This window comes from Procambarus clarkii, chromosome 58, assembly GCF_040958095.1.
Source record: "Procambarus clarkii isolate CNS0578487 chromosome 58, FALCON_Pclarkii_2.0, whole genome shotgun sequence".
In the NCBI taxonomy this organism is placed as follows: domain Eukaryota; kingdom Metazoa; phylum Arthropoda; class Malacostraca; order Decapoda; family Cambaridae; genus Procambarus; species Procambarus clarkii.
In genome coordinates, this window is record NC_091207.1 from 8,531,097 (window position 1) to 8,551,049 (window position 19,953).

Here is a 19,953-nt window from a genome sequence, read left to right on the forward strand (position 1 = left end):
TGGTAATGGATTAAATTTCGGGCAGTTCCTCCTTTGTCCATGTGTTGCTTGCTGGTGGGCTGTAGGCATTTACAATTATCAGTTTATCATCCTGATTCCAGACCTGCAATGCCATTATGTCAACTTATATGTACTTATTACTTATTATAAGAAAAACCTAAAAAATTTTGTAATGGCAAAAAATGGCATATTAATTAACAAAAATCTAAATTTCACACAAAATCTAGATTGGGTCTGAAAGGATATAACTTTGATCAGCATCCACAAGAAGTAACCCTACCAAGACATATCAATTATAATGTATTTGAAAATGTTAATCTAATAATGTGCAGTTTCCATATGCTTCCCCTCCTGGAATTTATCATCTGAGACCCCATTTCCCAGGTAAAGATTTCCATAAGAGAAATCTTGAACATGTACAACATCAATACAGGAGCATGAGGTAATATTAATTCAATTTCAGGCAACAGTATACACTTGCACATTGAATAGTGTGTCATAGGTGACTGAACTGTGGCTGATGTGACAGTGAACCGTGGCTGATGTGACAGTGAACCGTGGCTGATGTGACAGTGAACCGTGGCTGATGTTACAGTGAACCGTGGCTGATGTGACAGTGAACCGTGGCTGATGTTACAGTGAACCGTGGCTGATGTGACAGTGAACCGTGGCTGATGTGACAGTGAACCGTGGCTGAGGTGACAGTGAACCGTGGCTGATGTGACAGTGAACCGTGGCTGATGTGACAGTGAACCGTGGCTGATGTGACAGTGGCCCCTTACCTGAAGGCTGCTAAAAATATTGCTGGGTGGGTTACCAGGGACTGTACTCTATTTAAGTCACTCACAGTCGACTGTGTTCACATACCTAAAACAGTGCTGGACACCGCTCTCATTCCACAATCGCTTCATTATGTTTGCTAATTCAGGAGTCAATTCACCTTCATCTGCTGCACTTGCTAATGTGAAAAAGTGCCGGGCATCATCCTGAAAACATGAAGAGTTTAAAAATTTTCAAACAAGCTGTCAATATGTTTATACAAAAAAACAGCATTGAATGTAATGAAACGCCATTTTCTGGGTGAAACCCGGAGGCTCCCAGGAACTATCCAGGCTGATATGCTAATGTAAGACTTTGGCATCAGTCATGTGTATGGAGTTCTTAGGCCTACCGGGGACCACGACCAGAACCGGGCCCCCTCAGAGAGGCAAGATGAGCAATGGCCTATAGAAGCCCCCGTGGGCCGACCGGGGACCACGAACGATCAAATGAGCATGACGTCACATGTCGCCGCGCCGCTGTCTTGTAGCTTTCCCCTCCCCGGGAGGGGGAAGGGAGAGCCCCAGACCTCCGTGCCGGCGATCCACCCCTTCAGTTCTGAAGCTGGACATCAAAATCACGCGAAAACCGCCGACCAGGGGGAGGGAGGGTTGCCAGGGAGCCTCCGGGTCTCACACAGAAAATGGTGTTTCATTACATTCAATGCCGATTTTCTAGGAGGAGCCCCGTCGGCTCGCCGGAGCTAACTACCCACAGAGGAAAAGTAGAGGGACGTACCCAGGAGGCGGTCGCTGCTCCCTCCTCAACCCGAAGTCGAGACAGCTGGCTGCAACCGTCACCCCAAAGTGACACAGGCCCAAACTAGGCCCCCAGGAGCGCGCAGCCAAGACCCTGTTTGATCGCCAAAAACCCCACTCCTGAATGTCCGCCCAGGACACGTTGCCAAAGATGGCAGCAAGAGCAGCGAACTTACAAACATCATGGGCATGGGGATAGACTGCAGGCTGGCTAGCCTTAATAAGTCTGCAGACGACCTGGGAGACCCGCACCCGCAAACAGGGAAGGAGGGAAACCGGATCAACCCAAAGCGTACCACCGGACACAGAAGCCGTGGCACGCAAATAACGGCGGAGGGCCACAACAGGACACAAAAAATGATGCACCCCGGCCTGGCCAACCAAGCATCAACAACCCAAGGACCCCTCTGGAAAGCAGCCGTCTCATTCTTCGCCAGAAAAGGAGGAGACGCTGTAGAAGAACAAACCGATCGCGACGACTGAAAGAGCAGAAACCCCTGCGCTGGAGGAGAGCATGAAGCTCCCCGACCCGACCCCCAGAGGCCAATGCCAACAGGAAAAAAAGAGCCTTTGAGAAACAATCCTTAACCGAAGGGGCCACCACGGACTGAGGAGAAGAGAGAAAAGAGAGCACTTTGTCCAAAGACCAGGACAGCTCAGGTGGCGCATGAGCAAGCCGGAGGTGAAACAACACCTGAGACAGCTTGCGAAACGGCACAGAAGTAAAATCAATACTGAAAGCAAGCTGCAGCAACTCTGCCAGCGCTGCACGATAAGAGGCGTCAGTATTCGGCATAAGATGACAGTCCTTGGACAACCTAGAGAGAAAGGACGACAACACCCGAGCCAAAAGTGAAGCATAACGACAAAGAGTCAAAAAGAACCGGAAGGACCGCCAGGAAACTTCATACTGCCGCCGAGATGAAGCTCGCAGGTGAGACACCAACAAGGAAGCCACCTGATCACCATAGAGATGATGATAAACTCAAATCAAAAACACCATACGTGAAGACTCGAGGATTAGATCGAACCAGCCACATGACGCTACAGTCCGATCTCCTGGAAGAGAGAGAGCCGCGATAAAACCTTCGGGTTTGGACATCGAGCAAGCAGTGGAGAACCAACAAGTCAGACATAGGATGACAGCTAGCCGAAGCAGCCTGCAAATACTACGCCATGGCAGAAGACAAAAGAGAGAAGACATCCTAAGAGCCAGAGACCAGGCCGAATCCAGAGAGGAGGCAAGTACCACCTGATGACACGCGAGCCGGGAAGCATAAAACAGAGAAACCGCATCCCGCAGGATCGGCGCAAAGAACTTCAACAAGGCAGCTGACGAGCGAGCCGCCGAGCCCAAGGCACCGGATCCAGGAATGGCCCCAAGCATCCCCACATCCTCTGCAATCCAGTCCGAAGACAACTCCAAGAGAGAAAAGAAACGCAAGGCCGAAACCAAGAGGCTCCAGGCACGCAAGTCCTCGGCCACCTGCGCAGCCGAAAGGAAGGGAACCTGCACATGGAGCTGCAGAACACCAACATCCCAGGGAAGGGCAGAAGCAAACAAGCACTCATTGAGGTGCTTAAGGACGCCCCCCAGGAAAACCTGAACCACCGTCGAAGCCTCGCGCCATTCAAGCGTGCAGGAATAACAGAAGGAATGCCAAGCCTCCAAAGCAAACACAGGACAGTCAGCCAGCCAGGGCAACTCCGGAACCTCATAATGGACCCAGAAAGGGAACGACGGCCCAAACCTGAAAGATGGATCCATAAGCGAGGCATAATCCGGGTTGCGCAGGAGGTAAGCCGCTAGGGCTGCCCAAACCGCAGACAGTAGGATGCGGTAAGCCAAAAACCTCCAGAAAGACGGAACAAACGCACCCGGGGGACACGGAACCGAACCTGGGGAGGGGCAGACACCAAAGCCAACTCATATGCAGAGGGGAAAAAAGGGAACCTCACTCCTAGTAACAGTAAGCACCGCTCAGAGGGGCAGAAAAACCCAGGCGGGGTCCAACGGGGCCCAAGGCCCCCCTGCTTGATACCTGCTTGATGGGGTTCTGGGAGTTCTTCTACTCCCCAAGCCCGGCCCGAGGCCAGGCTCGACTTGTGAGAGTTTGGTCCACCAGGCTGTTGCTTGGAGTGGCCCGCAGGCCCACATACCCACCACAGCCCGGCTGATCCAGAACTTCTCTTAGAAAACAGTCCAGTTTTCTCTTGAAGATGTCCACGGTTGTTCCGGCAATATTTCTTATAGTCGCTGGGAGGACGTTGAACAACCACGGACCTCTGATGTTTATACAGTGTTCTCTGATTGTGCATATGGCACCTCTGCTCTTCACGGGTTCAATCTTGCATTTTCTTCCATATCGTCCACTCCAGTACGTTGTTATTTTACTGTGTAGATTTGGGACCTGACCCTACAGTATTTTCCATGTGTATATTATTTGGTATCTCTCTTGTCTCCTTTCTAGAGAGTACAATTGGAGAGCTTTGAGATGATCCCAATAATTTAGGGGTTTTATCTCGTCTATGCGTGCCGAATATGTTCTCTGTATTCCCTCTATTTCAGCCATCTCTCCTGCTCTGAAGGGGAAAGTGAGTACTGAGCAGTACTCGAGACGGGACAACACAAATGACTTGAAGAGGACAACCATTGTGATGGGATCCCTGGATTTGAAAGTTCTCGTAATCCATCCTATCATTTTTTTGGCTGACACAATATTTGCTTGGTTATGCTCCCTAAACGTTAGATCATCGGACATCATTATTCCCAAATCCTTGACATGCTGTTTTTCTACTATGGGAAGATTCAATTGTGTTTTGTACCCTGTATTATGCTTCAGATCCTCATTTTTGCCGTACCTGAGTACCTGAAATTTATCACTGTTAAACATCATGTTATTTTCTGCTGCCCAATCGAAAACTTTGTTGACACCTGGTTGTAATTTTTCAATGTCTTCAGCAGAGGTAATTTTCATGCTGATTTTTGTGTCATCTGCGAAGGATGACACGAAGCTGTGACGTGTATTTCTGTCTATATCTCATATGAGAATAAGGAACAGTAGCGGTGCAAGGACTGTACCTTGAGGTACAGAGCTTTTAACTTCGCTTGGACTCGATTTTATTTGATTGACTGTTACTCTTTGTGTTCTGTTCGACAGGAAATTGAATATCCAGCGTCCTACTTTTCCAGTTACTCCCATTGACCTCATTTTGTGCGCTATCACGCCATGGTTACAGTTGTCGAACGTCTTTGCAAATTCTGTGTATACAACATCTGCATTTTGCTTTTCTTCTAGAGCTTCTGTGATTTTGTCATAGTGGTTGAGTAACTGTGACAGACAGGATATTCCCGCTCTAAATCTACGTTGTCCTGGGTTGTGCAACTCATTGTTTTCCATACAACTAGAAATTTGATTCCTAATCACTCTTTCAAACACTTTTATTATGTGTGATGTTAGTGCAACTGGCCTATAATTTTTTTGCCAAGGCTTTACTCCTCCCCTTGTGCAAAAGAGCTACATCTGCAGATTTAAGTGCTGCTGATATCTCCCCTGTATCTAGGCTCTTTCTCCATATTACGCAGAGTGCTCGCGCTACTGGTACTTTACATTTCTTTATGAATATTGAATTCCATGAGTCAGGCCCAGGAGCTGAGTGCATAGGCATATTGTCAATTTCTCTTTCAAAGTCTTCCGAGTTTGTGGTAATATCTGTTATATTATCTGCAGCTTGAATGTCATTCATAAAGAAGCTGTCTGGGTCATCAACTTTCATGTTGTTTATTGGTGTGCTAAACATAGCCTCATACTGGCTTCTTAGAATTTCACTAATCTCTTTGCTGTCCTCCATGTACATATCTTCATTTGTAATTAACGGTCCGATACTGGCGAAGGTTTTTGATTTTGCGTATGTGAAAAAATATTTTGGATTTTTCTTTATTTGTTGTATAGCTTTCTGTTCCAATACCATTTCCTCAGACTCATATGATCGCTTCAACGTTTGTTCTAGTTCTTCGATCTCCCTGCTTAGGTTTATTTTCCTTGCTTGTGATAGTTGTGTCTGCCGAAGCATTTCCGTTATTTTTTCCTTCTCCTATACAGTTGTCTGCGTTCTCTTTCTAGAGTGGTCCTCTTTCTGCCCCTCCTCACAGGCACGTGCTTCAAGCAGACCTTGTAAGCTTCAGCTGTCAGTTGATCTATTCCCTGTGTGGGAGTTTTGTTGCTTAAGACCATCTCCCATTGAATGGTTGCAAGGTCTACATTTATTTTTTCCCAGTCGATCCTCTTATTGTTGAAATTGAATTGATTAAATACTCCTTTTCGCTTGTTGGGTCTCTTAGACCTACTACCGTTATTTATGCTAGTTCGCACTTTAATGAGCTTATGGTCTGAGTATGTAGTATCTCAGATTGTAATGTCTCTGATTAGCTCATCATTGTTTGTGAATAACAAGTCTAGTGTCTTTTTGTTCCTAGTTGGTTCTGTAATCTGTTGATTGAGCGAGAATTTATCACAGAATCTCAAAAGGTCTCTGACCTGTGGTTGGTTATTTCCCGGGTTATTTCCTGCTATGATATTTGTGTTTGCTTTCACTCCATCTTAGACTCGGTAAATTGAAATCTCCAAGGAAGATAATATCTGGAGCTGGGTTTGCTAGGTTATCAAGTATGTTCTCTATTTTGTGCATCTGCTCTGTGAATTCCTCAACCGTAGTATCTGGCGGTTTATATATTAGAATAATAATTAGGTTTAGTTTCTCTACCTTAATTCCAAATACCTCTACCACCTCATTAGTTGAGTTTAGTAGTTCTGTGCATACCAGGTCCTCTTTAAAATACAGACCTACTCCTCCATTTGACCTAGTTTTTCTATCACATCTATATAAATTATAATTTGGAATCCAGATTTCACCATCCATGTAATCTTTTGTATGAGTTTCCGTGAATGCCCCAAATATTGAGTTTGACTCTAATAGGAGGCCATTTATGAACTTGAGTTTATTTTTTGACTTTGGCTTTAAACCTTGAATGTTTGCAAATATGAATGATTGTCCATATTGTGTGTCACTTCTGGAAGGTTTTGGTAGTTCTCCCTCCTCTCTACCCTGACCCCGGGTGTGTTGTTGTGGCAATGGTTTGTCCGTTTGACCTAAAGAATAGAATCCCCAGCACCAGAGGAGAGCATGAAGCTCCCTAACCCGAGCCCCAGAAACCAAGGCCAACAAACAGAAAGGCTTATGAAAACAATCTCAAACCAAAGAGGCCACCACAAGACGAGGAGAAGAAAGAGAAGACAGAACCTGGTCCAAAGACCAGGAACGTGCAGACAGCCCATGAACAAGCTGGAAGTAAAATTGCAAGTGAAATCTTGCGAACGGAGCGAAAGTAACATCCACCCTGAATGCAAGCTGAAGTCGCTCCACCAACGGCACACAAAAGGAAGCGACAGTATTCAGAGTGAGATGCTGGTCCAGAAAAATCCAAGATAGAAAGGACAACACAACCCTGTTGAAATCGGCGAAAACCTCCGAAGGGAAAGGACTTGACGGAATGACCGCCAAGATACTATATACTATCGCCTAGAAGACCACAGGTAGAACAGCATAGAAGGAACCACCTGATCCCCATAAAAACAGTGATACACCAGTGTCAGAAAGACTACATGCGAAGTGTCGAGCAGTGATGCAAACCAGCAAGGTACCTCACTGGCCCAAATTTCTGATAGAGGCGGAGCCACAGAAAGATTGCCCACACATTGCCTTTCGCCCATGGAAAGGGGTTCGGACACCGAGCAAGCAGCACCTGGAACCAAGGCAGGGTCAGCCACCAAGGAACCAGGATAAAAACCCTCTCCCAAAAGGACTTGAAGCGAACCCGGACCAACAGCTGTATCAAGGGGAAGAGGTCTCCGTGGTGTAGTGGTAAGACACTCGCCTGGCGTTCCGCGACCGCTATGTCATGGGTTCGTATCCTGGCCGGGGAGGATTTACTGGGCGCAATTCCTTAACTGTAGCCTCTGTTTAACGCAACAGTAAAATGTGTACTTGGATGAAAAAACGATTCTTCGCGGCAGGGGATCGTATTCCAGGGACCTGCCCGAAAAGCTACGCGTACTAGTGGCTGTACAAGAATGTAACAACTCTTGTATATATCTCAAAAAAAAAAAAAAAAAAAAAAAAAAAAAAAGGTAGAGAAACCCCTACCCCGACCAGTCCTGCCAAAAACTTCTACCGCACCAGTCTCGCAGTCGGGGAACGGTGCCACAGACCGAGGCAGATGCTGAGTCCACATCAACACGAGGAGGTCCACCTCTAGCCGGCCATATATCCGGTACAGTCCCCTGAAGGACACAGCGTTGACCGTGCACATCATGGAAGAGGAAAGAAACAGGACAGGCAACCCAAAAGGTTCCCAAAATTTTGGTTGTTTCCATTGTGGGGAGAGTTCTTTTGGCCATTTTTGAGCTGTAATCTCGTTTTAACCATACGGCAATCTGTTTTGATTCGCCTATTTTTCTGGGTCCCTTCCCTAGGATGGTGACAAATATGATAAAATTTAAATGTAAAGTGTTCACAGCCCATTGTGCCCTGCACCTCTCTGAGGAGGCCAGGTTCTGGCTCATGGTAATCTGTAGGACAACAGAACTCCACGATTGATGACACCTAATAGTATGGCACTTAATCAGTGTGATAGCTTTAGGGGACCGACGGAACTCCCACTCAGAAAAGATAAACCATCCAAAAAGCTGAAGGAGAGAAAAAAATAAAGCAATGAATGTAATGAAATGTCTCTTTCTAAAGGCGCTCGGTGACTCCCTATTACTAGCCACACGGAGATGGCTCCATACTAATAAGGGGACAGAGTCAATGTTTACTCTAGAACGACCTCTTTAGATTTACATTTCTTTGAATCTCGGCCATAATTCCCAAATTGCACAGGCAATTAGGGAATAGTTGCTTAGTCTATGATGCATAAGAAAAATATTTTTCAGATTTTTTTTTGTTTGAAATTGTTAATTAGCATCCAATAAGCATGACATTAGCATCCAATTAGCATCCAATAAGCAAATTGTTAATTAGCATCCAATAAGCTTTGCCCGAAACGCATTGCGTAATAGTGGCTTTAGGCATTGTATGTACTAGCTCTATCTATATATCAATCCATTAATGTAACATCACTTGTATGTATATACCTTACCTGAATAAACATCTGAATCTGAATCTGAATCTGAATGACAATCCTGATAAAGGTCTCTACTGACCATGGTTTAGCTGTAGCGACCAGGTGAAGTTGTATGGATTCAACACTACTGTACAGTAATGAGGTTAGGTGCTGTGCGGGAATAACTCTCTTCATTTTGATGACCAGACCACACACTAGAAGTTGAAGGGACGACGACGTTTCGGTCCGTCCTGGACCATTCTCACAATCGACTTGAGAATGGTCCAGGACGGACCGAAACGTCGTCGTCCCTTCAACTTCTAGTGTGTGGTCTGGTCAACATACTTCAGCCACGTTATTGTGACTCATCGCCTGCACTCTCTTCATTTATTTTTAGTGTTTCTCATTTGATTACTTATATTTTTTGTGCTCACGTATTGTATTGATGTGTCGGTATTTCTATTAATTACAGTATGTATAACTTTGGACATATACCTATGTACAGGTATGTGTATAAATATATGCACACCCTGTTTTTATTAATACCAATATACTGTATATATAAATGAAATGTATACCCATAAAAGTTAACAGGAAATTACTTGAGCACTTTCGTGTTAATCAACATAAAAAGTTACTGCTGTATTGTCGAATGAAGAAAGAGAAGGCATAAAGTTTTATGGAGTAATTACCAGATAATGTACTGTATATAAAAGTTACAAAAATAATATATGAATCAACAAAAATTGTAGCCATGAAAAATAAAAATGCTCCTGCACTCACTGCAACAGATACAAAAATATAAATTACCACTGCAACTAATTGCAGTGAAAGTTAAAACTACTTATGCATCAATAATTTTAAATCTATTTCTAAAGCACCGGCAAAAATGGCAAGCCGCCCATGTTGACATGAATGTAGTGCACGAGAAAATCCGTAGGAGCCGTACTGAGGATTCAAACCCATGCAGTTGGTAGTCCCCCCCACACACACATGCCCCAAACAATCCATGTCGGGGCCTGATTGCCTGGGCAGAGTGCGTGGCGACTACCCATCGCATTGGCTCCAATCCTCATCACGGCACTTACGGCTTTTCTCATTGATACGTCCCATTAGTGCGATTACTCTGTGAATATAGTGCATAGTAACTCACCGCTCGACTAGAATCTTTAAAGTCAATCTTTAGTTGCCCCATGGCTCTGATTATTGCCATGAGTGACTGGATTGTATTGGAATACACGACCGGTCGGTACTGTTCACATTCGTCCCGGGAATATCCTGTCTCGTGTATAATCTTCATCTGTTTTACAATTGTACTTTTGCCAGATTCACCAGCACCTGTAGAGACAAATGCATATATAAGGATTCAATTACTACAAGTCCTTAAGAGGCTGTGTTCATATTCCATCCTATTTAAAGTGGAATACAATATATATAAAGGAAAAAATAACTACTTCATATAAACCCCCAAAACTATGTCTTTCAAGAAATCTCTTAAAATTACTGGTAAAAGCCAGCATTGATTATAATGAAATGCCTTTTTCTAGGGGTAACCTCAGAGGCTTCCTGAAGCTATCCAAACTGTATGTGCTTTATTAGTATGGGGTCATCAGTCACTCAAGTTCTTAGCCTACCGGGGACCACGAGCCAGAACCTGGCCCCCTCTGAGAGGCGCAGGGAGCAATAGCATATGAGCACTCAACATGTAAAGTATTGTCATATTCTGCCATTGACCAGGGCAGTAGCCTAGGAAGATAGGCGATCCAAAACAAACAACTACAGTAGCTGGTAAAATGAGATCTATCGCCCGAAAAAGCAAAGAATTACTCACAAAGGAAAAAGAAACGAAGAAACCAGCAACTCTGCACGCAAACTAGTACTCCCGCTCGTAAGCAAACTCCTTCCCCCTTGACATGGGTGGGTGGGGGGGGTTGAGAGGAAGAGCCGGCCCCACCGCCCACCCCTCCAGTACGGAGTCTGATGGAAAACCGCCTACCAGAGGGAGGGAGGGAGGGAGGGAGTGTGTCAGGGAGCCTCCAGGGCTACCCCCAGAAAAGGGTGTTTCATTACGTTAAATGCTGGCTTTCAGGGGGGAAGCCCTGTCGACTCTCTGAAGCTAACTGCCCACAGAGAAGGAAAAACAGGGACTTATCAGAAGGTGGCAGCACCTTAAGTTTCAATGTGAAGAAGGAACCGTCGGCCACGACAGATGCCCCAAAGTGAAAAGGTCGGACAGACCCTTTCCCAGAAAACAGGGGCACTGGGTACGTCCCTGTTACTGGACGTACAGGGTACGTCGTGTATATATGGGATGGCCGTACATACGAACTCCAGGTATGGCCTTACAGCACGGGCACGAAGGTAGACTGCAGGCTGGCTGAATGACTTAACACTGCGGACAACCTATGACACACAAGCCCAGGAACAGGGAACCGGATCCACCAGCACAGAACCGGTGGTCCACAGGTAACAGCGTATAGCTGCCACCCGACACAACACGTGATGCACCCCCCAGCCTAGCCAACAAAGCAACCACCTCTTCCGGAAGTTATGCCTCCGGAAGCCCGCCGTCTCAATCTTCGTCAGAAAGAATGAGAGGGCGCTCCCTGCGCCTCTCAGAGGGGGCCAGGTTCTGGATCGTGGTCCCCAATAGGCTAAGAACTCCAAGTGACTGATGACCCCAAACTAATAAAGCACATATCAGTTCGGATAACTGAAGGGAGCCGACAGGGCTCCATTCAGAAAAAACTCCAGATACAGTAAACATGTACTGTATAAAAAAAATACCAAAACAATATAATAACACTAGTACAAACAGTATTTTATTATGACATACACAGTATATTATGCCATTTTACCTTTAACCCTATTGGGTGGGCTGCATGGGTTGCCCTGGTTGACCAGACCACCAACCAGGAGGCCTGGTCAGAGACTGAGCTGCAGGGATATTGATCACCAGAATCAGCAAGAAGTAGACAACAACTTTACACCCTTGTTCAGCACCTCTCTCGGTAGTCATTCAGTAATGGTGACAAGTTTGTCAGGCTTGCTCCAACATCTTTGTTGGTTCCTGGCCAAGAATGCGTCTTCTGCATTTAGTCAATCTTCTTCTCATTGTTGTCCCCCCCCCCCCCGAGTCATTCATCCTATTGCTCAGGATATACCCGTCCAAATACCCCTGTCCAATAGTGACGTTATGCCAGCATCGCACAACAGTGTTGCCTTGTATATCTTGGCAGTGTTGGCCTGGTACCTTATGGCATCACTACATCAATATATTTGGGTATCACACAGCTACGGTGACCAAAGCAACCTGTCCTCTAAAAATTGTCACTTTTCACTTGTTTGCCTGTATGGCCAAAAAACCAGCGTTGAATGTAATGAAACGCCATTTTCTGGGTGAGCCCCGGAGGCTCCCTGGAGCTTATCGGGCTAATGTATGTTATATTAGACCGGGACATTAGCTAAGGAGTTCAGACCTACTAGGGACCTGCGCCAGAACCTGGCCCCTTCAGAGAGGTTTCAGGGAGCAATGACCCTGGAAAACCCCCTTGTGTTTGGGGTTTTCCTTATCTGCCATTGACCAGGGTTAGGCATCCAGGAAGATAGGCATAACAAAACAAACCCCACATGGTAAAAAACTAAAACAAAAAACCGAACAGAGGTAGAAACTCCCTACAATCCCAAGGAAACAAGCAAACATCACACTTTACTGCCGCGCCGATCGTCCGCGCAGCCCTCCCCGCCCCGAGAGGGGGAAGGGGGGGCCCCGGACCTCACCACACCGGCTGCCTAGCATCAGTTCGGAAGCTAAGCTTCAGCCAATGCGAAAAAACCCGCCGACCGGTGGGAGGAAGGGTTGCCAGGGAGCCTCCGGGGCTCACCCAGAAAATGGCGTTTCAATACATTCAACGCTGGTTTTCTGTGGGGAGCCTCTACGGCTCCCTGGAGCTTCATACCCAAAGAGAAGAAAAAGAAAGGCCTGACCCGGGAGGCGGCCGCCACAAACTCTGCAACGCGAAGCTGAGACAACAGGCTGCAACCCGCAACCCACGGCAACAAGAACGCACAGGAGCAGACGCTCGCATAAAGAATGGGCGGCCAGGAACCTGTGCGACCCTCAAATCCTTGCGCCCAAAATGAGCCCTAGATGTCACCAACACAGCAGCGAAAGCTGCAAATGTCCGAACAGCACGGACCCAAGGATAGACCGCAGGCTGGAAGATCTAAAAATTCTGTGGACGAACTGGGAGACCCGAGCCCTGAACAGGGAACGAGGGGAACCGGATCAACCCAAAGCGTATACCCACACACGGTACACAGGTAACGGTAAAAAAGCGCAACCGGACAACACAGGATGCATTCCCGGCCGAACCAATCAAGCATCAATAACCCAAGGACCCCCCCATAAGCAGCCGTCTCGACCGTCGCCAGAAGGACGGAGAAAGGCTGCAAACGTACAAACCTACTACCAGTACCAAAGAGCAGAAACCTGAACCGAAGGGGCTACCACAAATTGAGAAGATAAGAGGGCACCCTGATCAAGGCCCAGGACGGCTCAGGCGACGCATGAGCAGGCCGGAGGTGAAACAAAACACGAGAAAGCATACGGAACGGGGCAGATGTGATGTCCACCACGAACACAAGCCGGAGCGGCTCCGCCAGCGCCGCACAAAATGAGGCAACAGTAAGAAACATCATATAACTGTAGTCCTGAAAACCCAAGAAAGGACAAGACAACCCGATGCGAAAGAGAAGACGACCTACGAAGAGCAAGAGAATGGTGCATAGAAACACCAGGAACATCATACTGTCGCCGAGACGAAGCTCGCAGGTGGGACACCATCAACAAAGCCACCTGAACACCACATAGATGGTGATACCCGCCTCAAAATACCAGACGCGAAGAGAAGAGGAGAAGGCCGAACCAGTCACGTACATGACTGGTCTGACCTGCCGAAAGAGACGGAGCCACGGGAAAACGCCCCGGGTTCGGACACCTATTGTCTGAAAATAAAGCTGGGCCGGCCACCAAGGGACCATGAGGGCTACTCTCTTGGGAATGGGCTCCAACCGAGCCAGAACCTTAAGCAACAGCTGGACCGGGAGAAGAGGAACAGGTACCCCCCACCTCAACCAGTCCTACCGAACGACATCCACCGTGAACGTCTCGCAGGCGGGCAAGGGCGCCACATAGAATGGGCGACGCCTAGACTTCACCGATTTGAAGACGTCCATGGCCAGGAGTCCATACGTCCAGCAGAGCCAACGAAACGAGACGGCGACGACTGGCCAATCCGCTAACAGAAGAATGAACAGACAGGCTGTCCGCCAGGATGTAGGACACACCCCAGACATGAACCTCACGGTTAGCCAAACCCAGAGACTCCAGCAATGAGCCACTCGAAGGGACCAACCCCAAAGGCAAACACCCAAGAGAAACGCTGTGGTTCCGGCAAAGAACCGCCAGAGAACAGTCAGAATAGAGCTGAATGGTAGAGCACCTAGTGACCTGAATCCTCCGAAGCGCAAACCAGACAGCCACGAACTCCCGAACCGTGCTGTGAGCCTGACGGACGGACAGACCCCACCATCCTCGACCAACCTGGTGAGCACTGGTCACAAAGCCCCAGCCAAAAGATGACCCGTCCGTGAACACAGCGAGCGAAGACTCGGGGAGGTGCCAAGGCACGGAACCCTGAAAACCCCAAAGAGGAAGCTGGTGACGCAGCACCAACACAAGATCCCTGGAGGAACGAACCCAACAATTGCAATTGAGGCGGAAGGGGAGTCTCCGAAGGAACCAAACAGACGCCGAAACCAAACCCGACCCTGCGGGCAGACCAGCACGTCGAAGTTCAGACTCCCGCACAACTGCTTGAGCAACCGCTGAGCAACCCGGGACCCCTCATGAACAGCCGAAGGCGGGACCACAGCTGCAACACTTCTGGAGGGAAAGACAAGGAGCGGCCCAAGAACCCTAAACAAGACCCAGCCAGGTTCGAACCCGGGACGGAAACAGATAGAACGGCCTCCAGATCACCAGGAAACCAAACCCAGCGATCTGGAAAGAACCACACACATCTGGTGAGCAGACAAGCGGACCGACTGGGAGCCCACACCAGCCAGACGTCGAGGTAGGCCAGACACCGAATCCCAAGCAGACTCAGACAGGGCACCAAGATCCTGTAAAGATGCGAAAATACACCAAGTGCCAATTACAAACTAGGGAAGGCAACAAAGCGGCAAGCCTGAAACCCCACCACCAACATTGATTGATGACACCAGTCCCGGAAAACTGGAGAAGAACATGCCAAGAATTGACCTGGAGGTCCAGGGCCACCATCCAGGCACCCATCCTCAACAGAAGCCGGACCGGAGACAACAGTCCTCCAATGAGGGCACAGAATCCAGGGCGAAGACTGGAGAAGTCCAGAAGAACCGCAGATTCACCAGGCCCGTGTCTGCATAGAGCAGACGGGAACCCCAGAAGGATGGGGCAGATCGACTACATCCAACGCACCCACTAAGATGACATGACGAAGAGCAGGGGAAGAAGCCCACCCCGCCAGCCCTGAACTCCCCAAAGGGGGAAAAGCCGTCTGCCGCCGCCGCCAGAGGCCGGAAGACAACCAAAGGCGCCCACTAACTGCGGGACCATCCGAGAGTCAACAGAGCAAGCTGCTCCCCCAGCGCCCCATCAACAGCGAAGGGAACAGAGCCCCTTCCGAAAGAAAAAGTACATACACATATATACACGTGTGTGTATATCACGAAAATAAACACGTGATTAAAAATGTGACAGTGTCAGACCACGGAGGAAAATTGAAACAGGAATTTCCTTAAGTACTTTCGTATATTAATACATCTTCAGAAGGAGTGACCCACTTGGTCTGACATTGTCACATAAGAACATAAGAACATAAGAACAAAGGTAACTGCAGAAGGCCTATTGGCCCATACGAGGCAGCTCCTATTCTATAACCACCCAATCCCACTCATATACTTGTCCAACCCGTGCTTGAAACAATCGAGGGACCCCACCTCCACAATGTTACGCGGCAATTGGTTCCACAAATCAACAACCCTGTTACTGAACCAGTATTTACCCAAGTCTTTCCTAAATCTAAACTTATCCAATTTATATCCATTGTTTCGTGTTCTGTCCTGTGTTGATACTTTTAATACCCTATTAATATCCCCCCGGTTATGTCCATTCATCCACTTGTAAACCTCTATCATGTCACCCCTAACTCTTCGCCTTTCCAGTGAATGCAACTTAAGCTTTGTTAATCTTTCTTCATATGAAAGATTTCTAATTTGGGGAATTAACTTAGTCATCCTACGCTGGACACGTTCAAGTGAATTTATATCCATTCTATAATATGGCGACCAAAACTGAACTGCATAATCTAAATGGGGCCTAACTAGAGCAAGATATAGCTTGAGAACCACACCAGGTGTCTTGTTACTAACGCTGCGATTAATAAATCCAAGTGTCCGATTTGCCTTATTACGAACATTTATGCATTGATCCTTTTGTTTTAAATTCTTACTAATCATAACTCCCAGATCCCTTTCGCAATCCGACTTCGCAATCACAACACCATCTAGCTATCTATCTTGTAACTCTATCATCATTACCTAACCTCAGAACTTTACATTTATCAGCATTAAACTGCATCTGCCAATCCTTTGACCATTTCAAAACCCTATCTAGATCAACTTGAAGTGATAGTGAGTCCTCCTCCGAATTAATTTCCCTACCGATTTTCGTATCATCGGCAAATTTGCAAATGTTGCTACTCAAACCTGAATCTAAATCATTTATATATATTATAAACAACAGAGGTCCCAGGACAGAGCCTTGAGGCACTCCACTTACAACATTTTCCCACTCTGACTTGATTCCATTTATACTAACTCTCTGTTTCCTTTGGTATAGCCATGCCCTAATCCAGCTTAATATAGCACCCCCAATACCATGAGACTCTATTTTTTTAATCAGTCTTTCATGTGGCACTGTATCAAAAGCTTTGCTAAAGTCAAGGTATACAACATCGCAATCCTTACCACTATCAACTGCCTCAATAATGCTAGAATAAAAAGATAACAAATTTGTTAAACATGAACGGCCATTTATAAAACCATGTTGCGACTCAATTATTAATTTATGTTTTTCAAGATGAAGACGAATTTTATTTGCTATTATAGATTCGAGTAACTTTCCCACAATAGACGTTAGGCTAATTGGTCGATAGTTAGACGCAAGTGATCTATCTCCTTTCTTAAAAACTGGTATCACATTAGCAACTTTCCAAAACTCTGGCACTCTGCCTGACTCTATTGATTTATTAAATATGGTTGACAGTGGGTCACAAAGCTCCTCTTTGCATTCTTTAAGCACCCTAGCAAACACTTCATCCGGCCCTGGGGATTTGTTTGGTTTGAGTTTTACTATTTGTTTAAGAACATCCTCCCTGGTAACTGCTAAACTCGTCAACCTGTCCTCGTCCCCACCCACATAGACTTGTTCGGCTGAAGGCATATTGTTAAGTTCCTCTTTAGTAAATACAGATACAAAATATTTATTAAAAATACTACTCATCTCTTCATCACTATCTGTTATTTGACCTGTCTCAGTTTTTAATGGACCTATCCTTTCCCTAGTCTTAGTACGATATAACTGAAAAAACCCTTTAGGATTTGTCTTTGCTTGCCCTGCTATGCGAACTTCATAGTTTCTTTTTGCTTTCCTTATCTCTTTTTTAACATTTCTAACCAGTTGTACGAATTCCTGTTCTAAAGTGACCTCCCCATTTTTAATCCTTTTGTACCAAGCTCTCTTTTTACCTATAAGGTTCTTCAAATTCTTTGTTATCCACTTTGGGTCATTAGTATACGATCTATTCAATTTGTATGGTATACTACGTTCCTGTGCTTTGTTTAGAATATTCTTAAATAAGTTATATATTGAATCCACATCGAAATCCCCATTTAAGTCACCTATCGCTGGGTTCATGTCTCGCTCCAAGACCGGCCCACACCCCATACCCAAGCCTTTCCAATCAATTTGACCCAAAAAATTTCTTAGGCTATTAAAATCAGCTTTTCGAAAATCTGGCACTTTAACAGAATTTTCTCCTACTGGTCTATTCCATTCTATGCTAAATCTGATTTCTTTGTGATCACTGCTCCCTAGCTCACTCCCTATTTCGATGTCATTAATTTGCGTTTCCCTGTTAGTTAACACTAAATCTAAAATATTATTTTCCCGTGTTGGTTCCTTAATGTGTTGCGTAAGAAAGCAATCGTCAATTAATTCTAGAAAATCTTCTACTTCACTATTCCCTGTTTTGTTCAACCAGTTTATTCCGCTAAAATTAAAGTCACCCATGACATAAATACTGTTTATACTGACATAAATACATATATACACATATATACATATATATTATGTACACATACATATACACTGTTACGATAATCTCCTTCAAGAGAGATTTGGCCTGCTCTTTCCTATCATGTTACTTCAGTACATCTACAACATCTAGATACTACAAGCAGGAGTAGTACATATTGAGTAAAAAACGTTTCTGCCAGGCGCATACGTATCAGACACTCGCTCTCCACCTCCCCCCTCCACCTTCGTCGATCACCAAACCACCACTTCCAGCCAGCACGCTTCTGATTGGTGAATCGACGTCTGCACCTCTGCACTTCAGCGCCATCTACATAGCCGATGACTGAGCATGCACCAGCCATTGAATTTAGGATATTCTGTGCTCTCAAAGCTGACACACCTACCTAATACGCTCTGTGTACTAGTGGATGTGTTCAGCCAGCAAATATTCTCAGCACCTGTTAATTCATTTTTTGTCTTTATTCATTTTAGAGTAACGTAACCACTGTTTTATTTTATATTATTTTTTGACTTTATAATCTTGTTTGTTTGCACTGTACATAGCCAGGGGATTATCTTTGTTCATATTTATTTTCAAGTTAATTAAAGTTTCATTGTTCATACGATTTGTTTTGCGTGTTTTCCCTTACTTTACCACAGGAGGCAACAGCCACGCAGTCAACTTTTTTTTTGTAAATGTGATTGGCATTGACACCAGCCATTAGGAGGACTGCCGCACACCTACACTTCTTTTTTCCATCACAATACACATACACATAAATACACACACAAAGGTGTATTGCACACACATGCAAATGCACACACACAGGGGTCTCGTAGCCTGGTGGATAGCGCGCAGGATTCGTAATTCTGTGGCGCGGGTTCGATTCCCGCACGAGGCAGAAACAAATGGGCAAAGTTTCTCTCACCCTGAATGCCCCTGTTACCTAGCAGTAAATAGGTACCTGGGAGTTAGTCAGCTGTCATGGGCTGCTTCCTGGGGTGTGTGTGTGGTGTGGGAAAAAAAAAAAAAAAAAAAAAAAAAAAAAAAAAAAAAAAAAAAAAAAGTAGTTAGTAAACAGTTGATTGACAGTTGAGAGGCGGGCCGAAAGAGCAGAGCTCAACTCCCGTAAAAACACAACTAGTAAACACACATGAGCACACACACACCTAGAGAGAAATGATATAATATCAGACAGACAGTATGGTTTTCGATCGGGAAGATCCTGTGTATCGAATTTACTCAGTTTCTATGATCGAGCCACAGAGATATTACAGGAAAGAGATGGTTGGGTTGACTGCATCTATCTGGACCTAAAAAAGGCTTTCGACAGAGTTCCACATAAGAGGTTGTTCTGGAAACTGGAAAATATTGGAGGGGTGACAGGTAAGCTTCTATCATGGATGAAAAATTTTCTGACTGATAGAAAAATGAGGGCAGTAGTCAGAGGCAATGTATCAGAATGGAGAAATGTCACAAGTGGAGTACCACAGGGTTCAGTTCTTGCACCAGTGATGTTTATTGTGTACATAAATGATCTACCAGTTGGTATACAGAATTATATGAACATGTTTGCTGATGATGCTAAGATAATAGGAAGGATAAGAAATTTAGATGACTGTCATGCCCTTCAAGAAGACCTGGACAAAATAAGTATATGGAGCACCACTTGGCAAATGGAATTTAATGTTAATAAATGTCATGTTATGGAATGTGGAATAGGAGAACATAGACCCCACACAACCTATATATTATGTGAGAAATCTTTAAAGAATTCTGATAAAGAAAGAGATCTAGGAGTGGTTCTAGA

General features: G+C 45.7%; 1 protein-coding gene across 3 annotated transcripts in view; it reads right to left on the reverse strand.

Moving 5' to 3' along the window:
* Positions 1-19,953, reverse strand: part of Galphai (G protein alpha i subunit) — a 264,680-nt gene that overhangs the window by 43,864 nt on the left and 200,863 nt on the right. For all 3 annotated transcript variants that reach the window (XM_069306519.1, XM_069306518.1, XM_069306517.1), the window contains 2 exons: positions 9,893-10,077; positions 868-986 (listed from right to left, as the gene is read on the reverse strand). In XM_069306519.1, the coding sequence (XP_069162620.1) occupies positions 868-986; positions 9,893-10,077 (304 nt within the window). The remainder of the gene's footprint in view (positions 1-867; positions 987-9,892; positions 10,078-19,953) is intronic.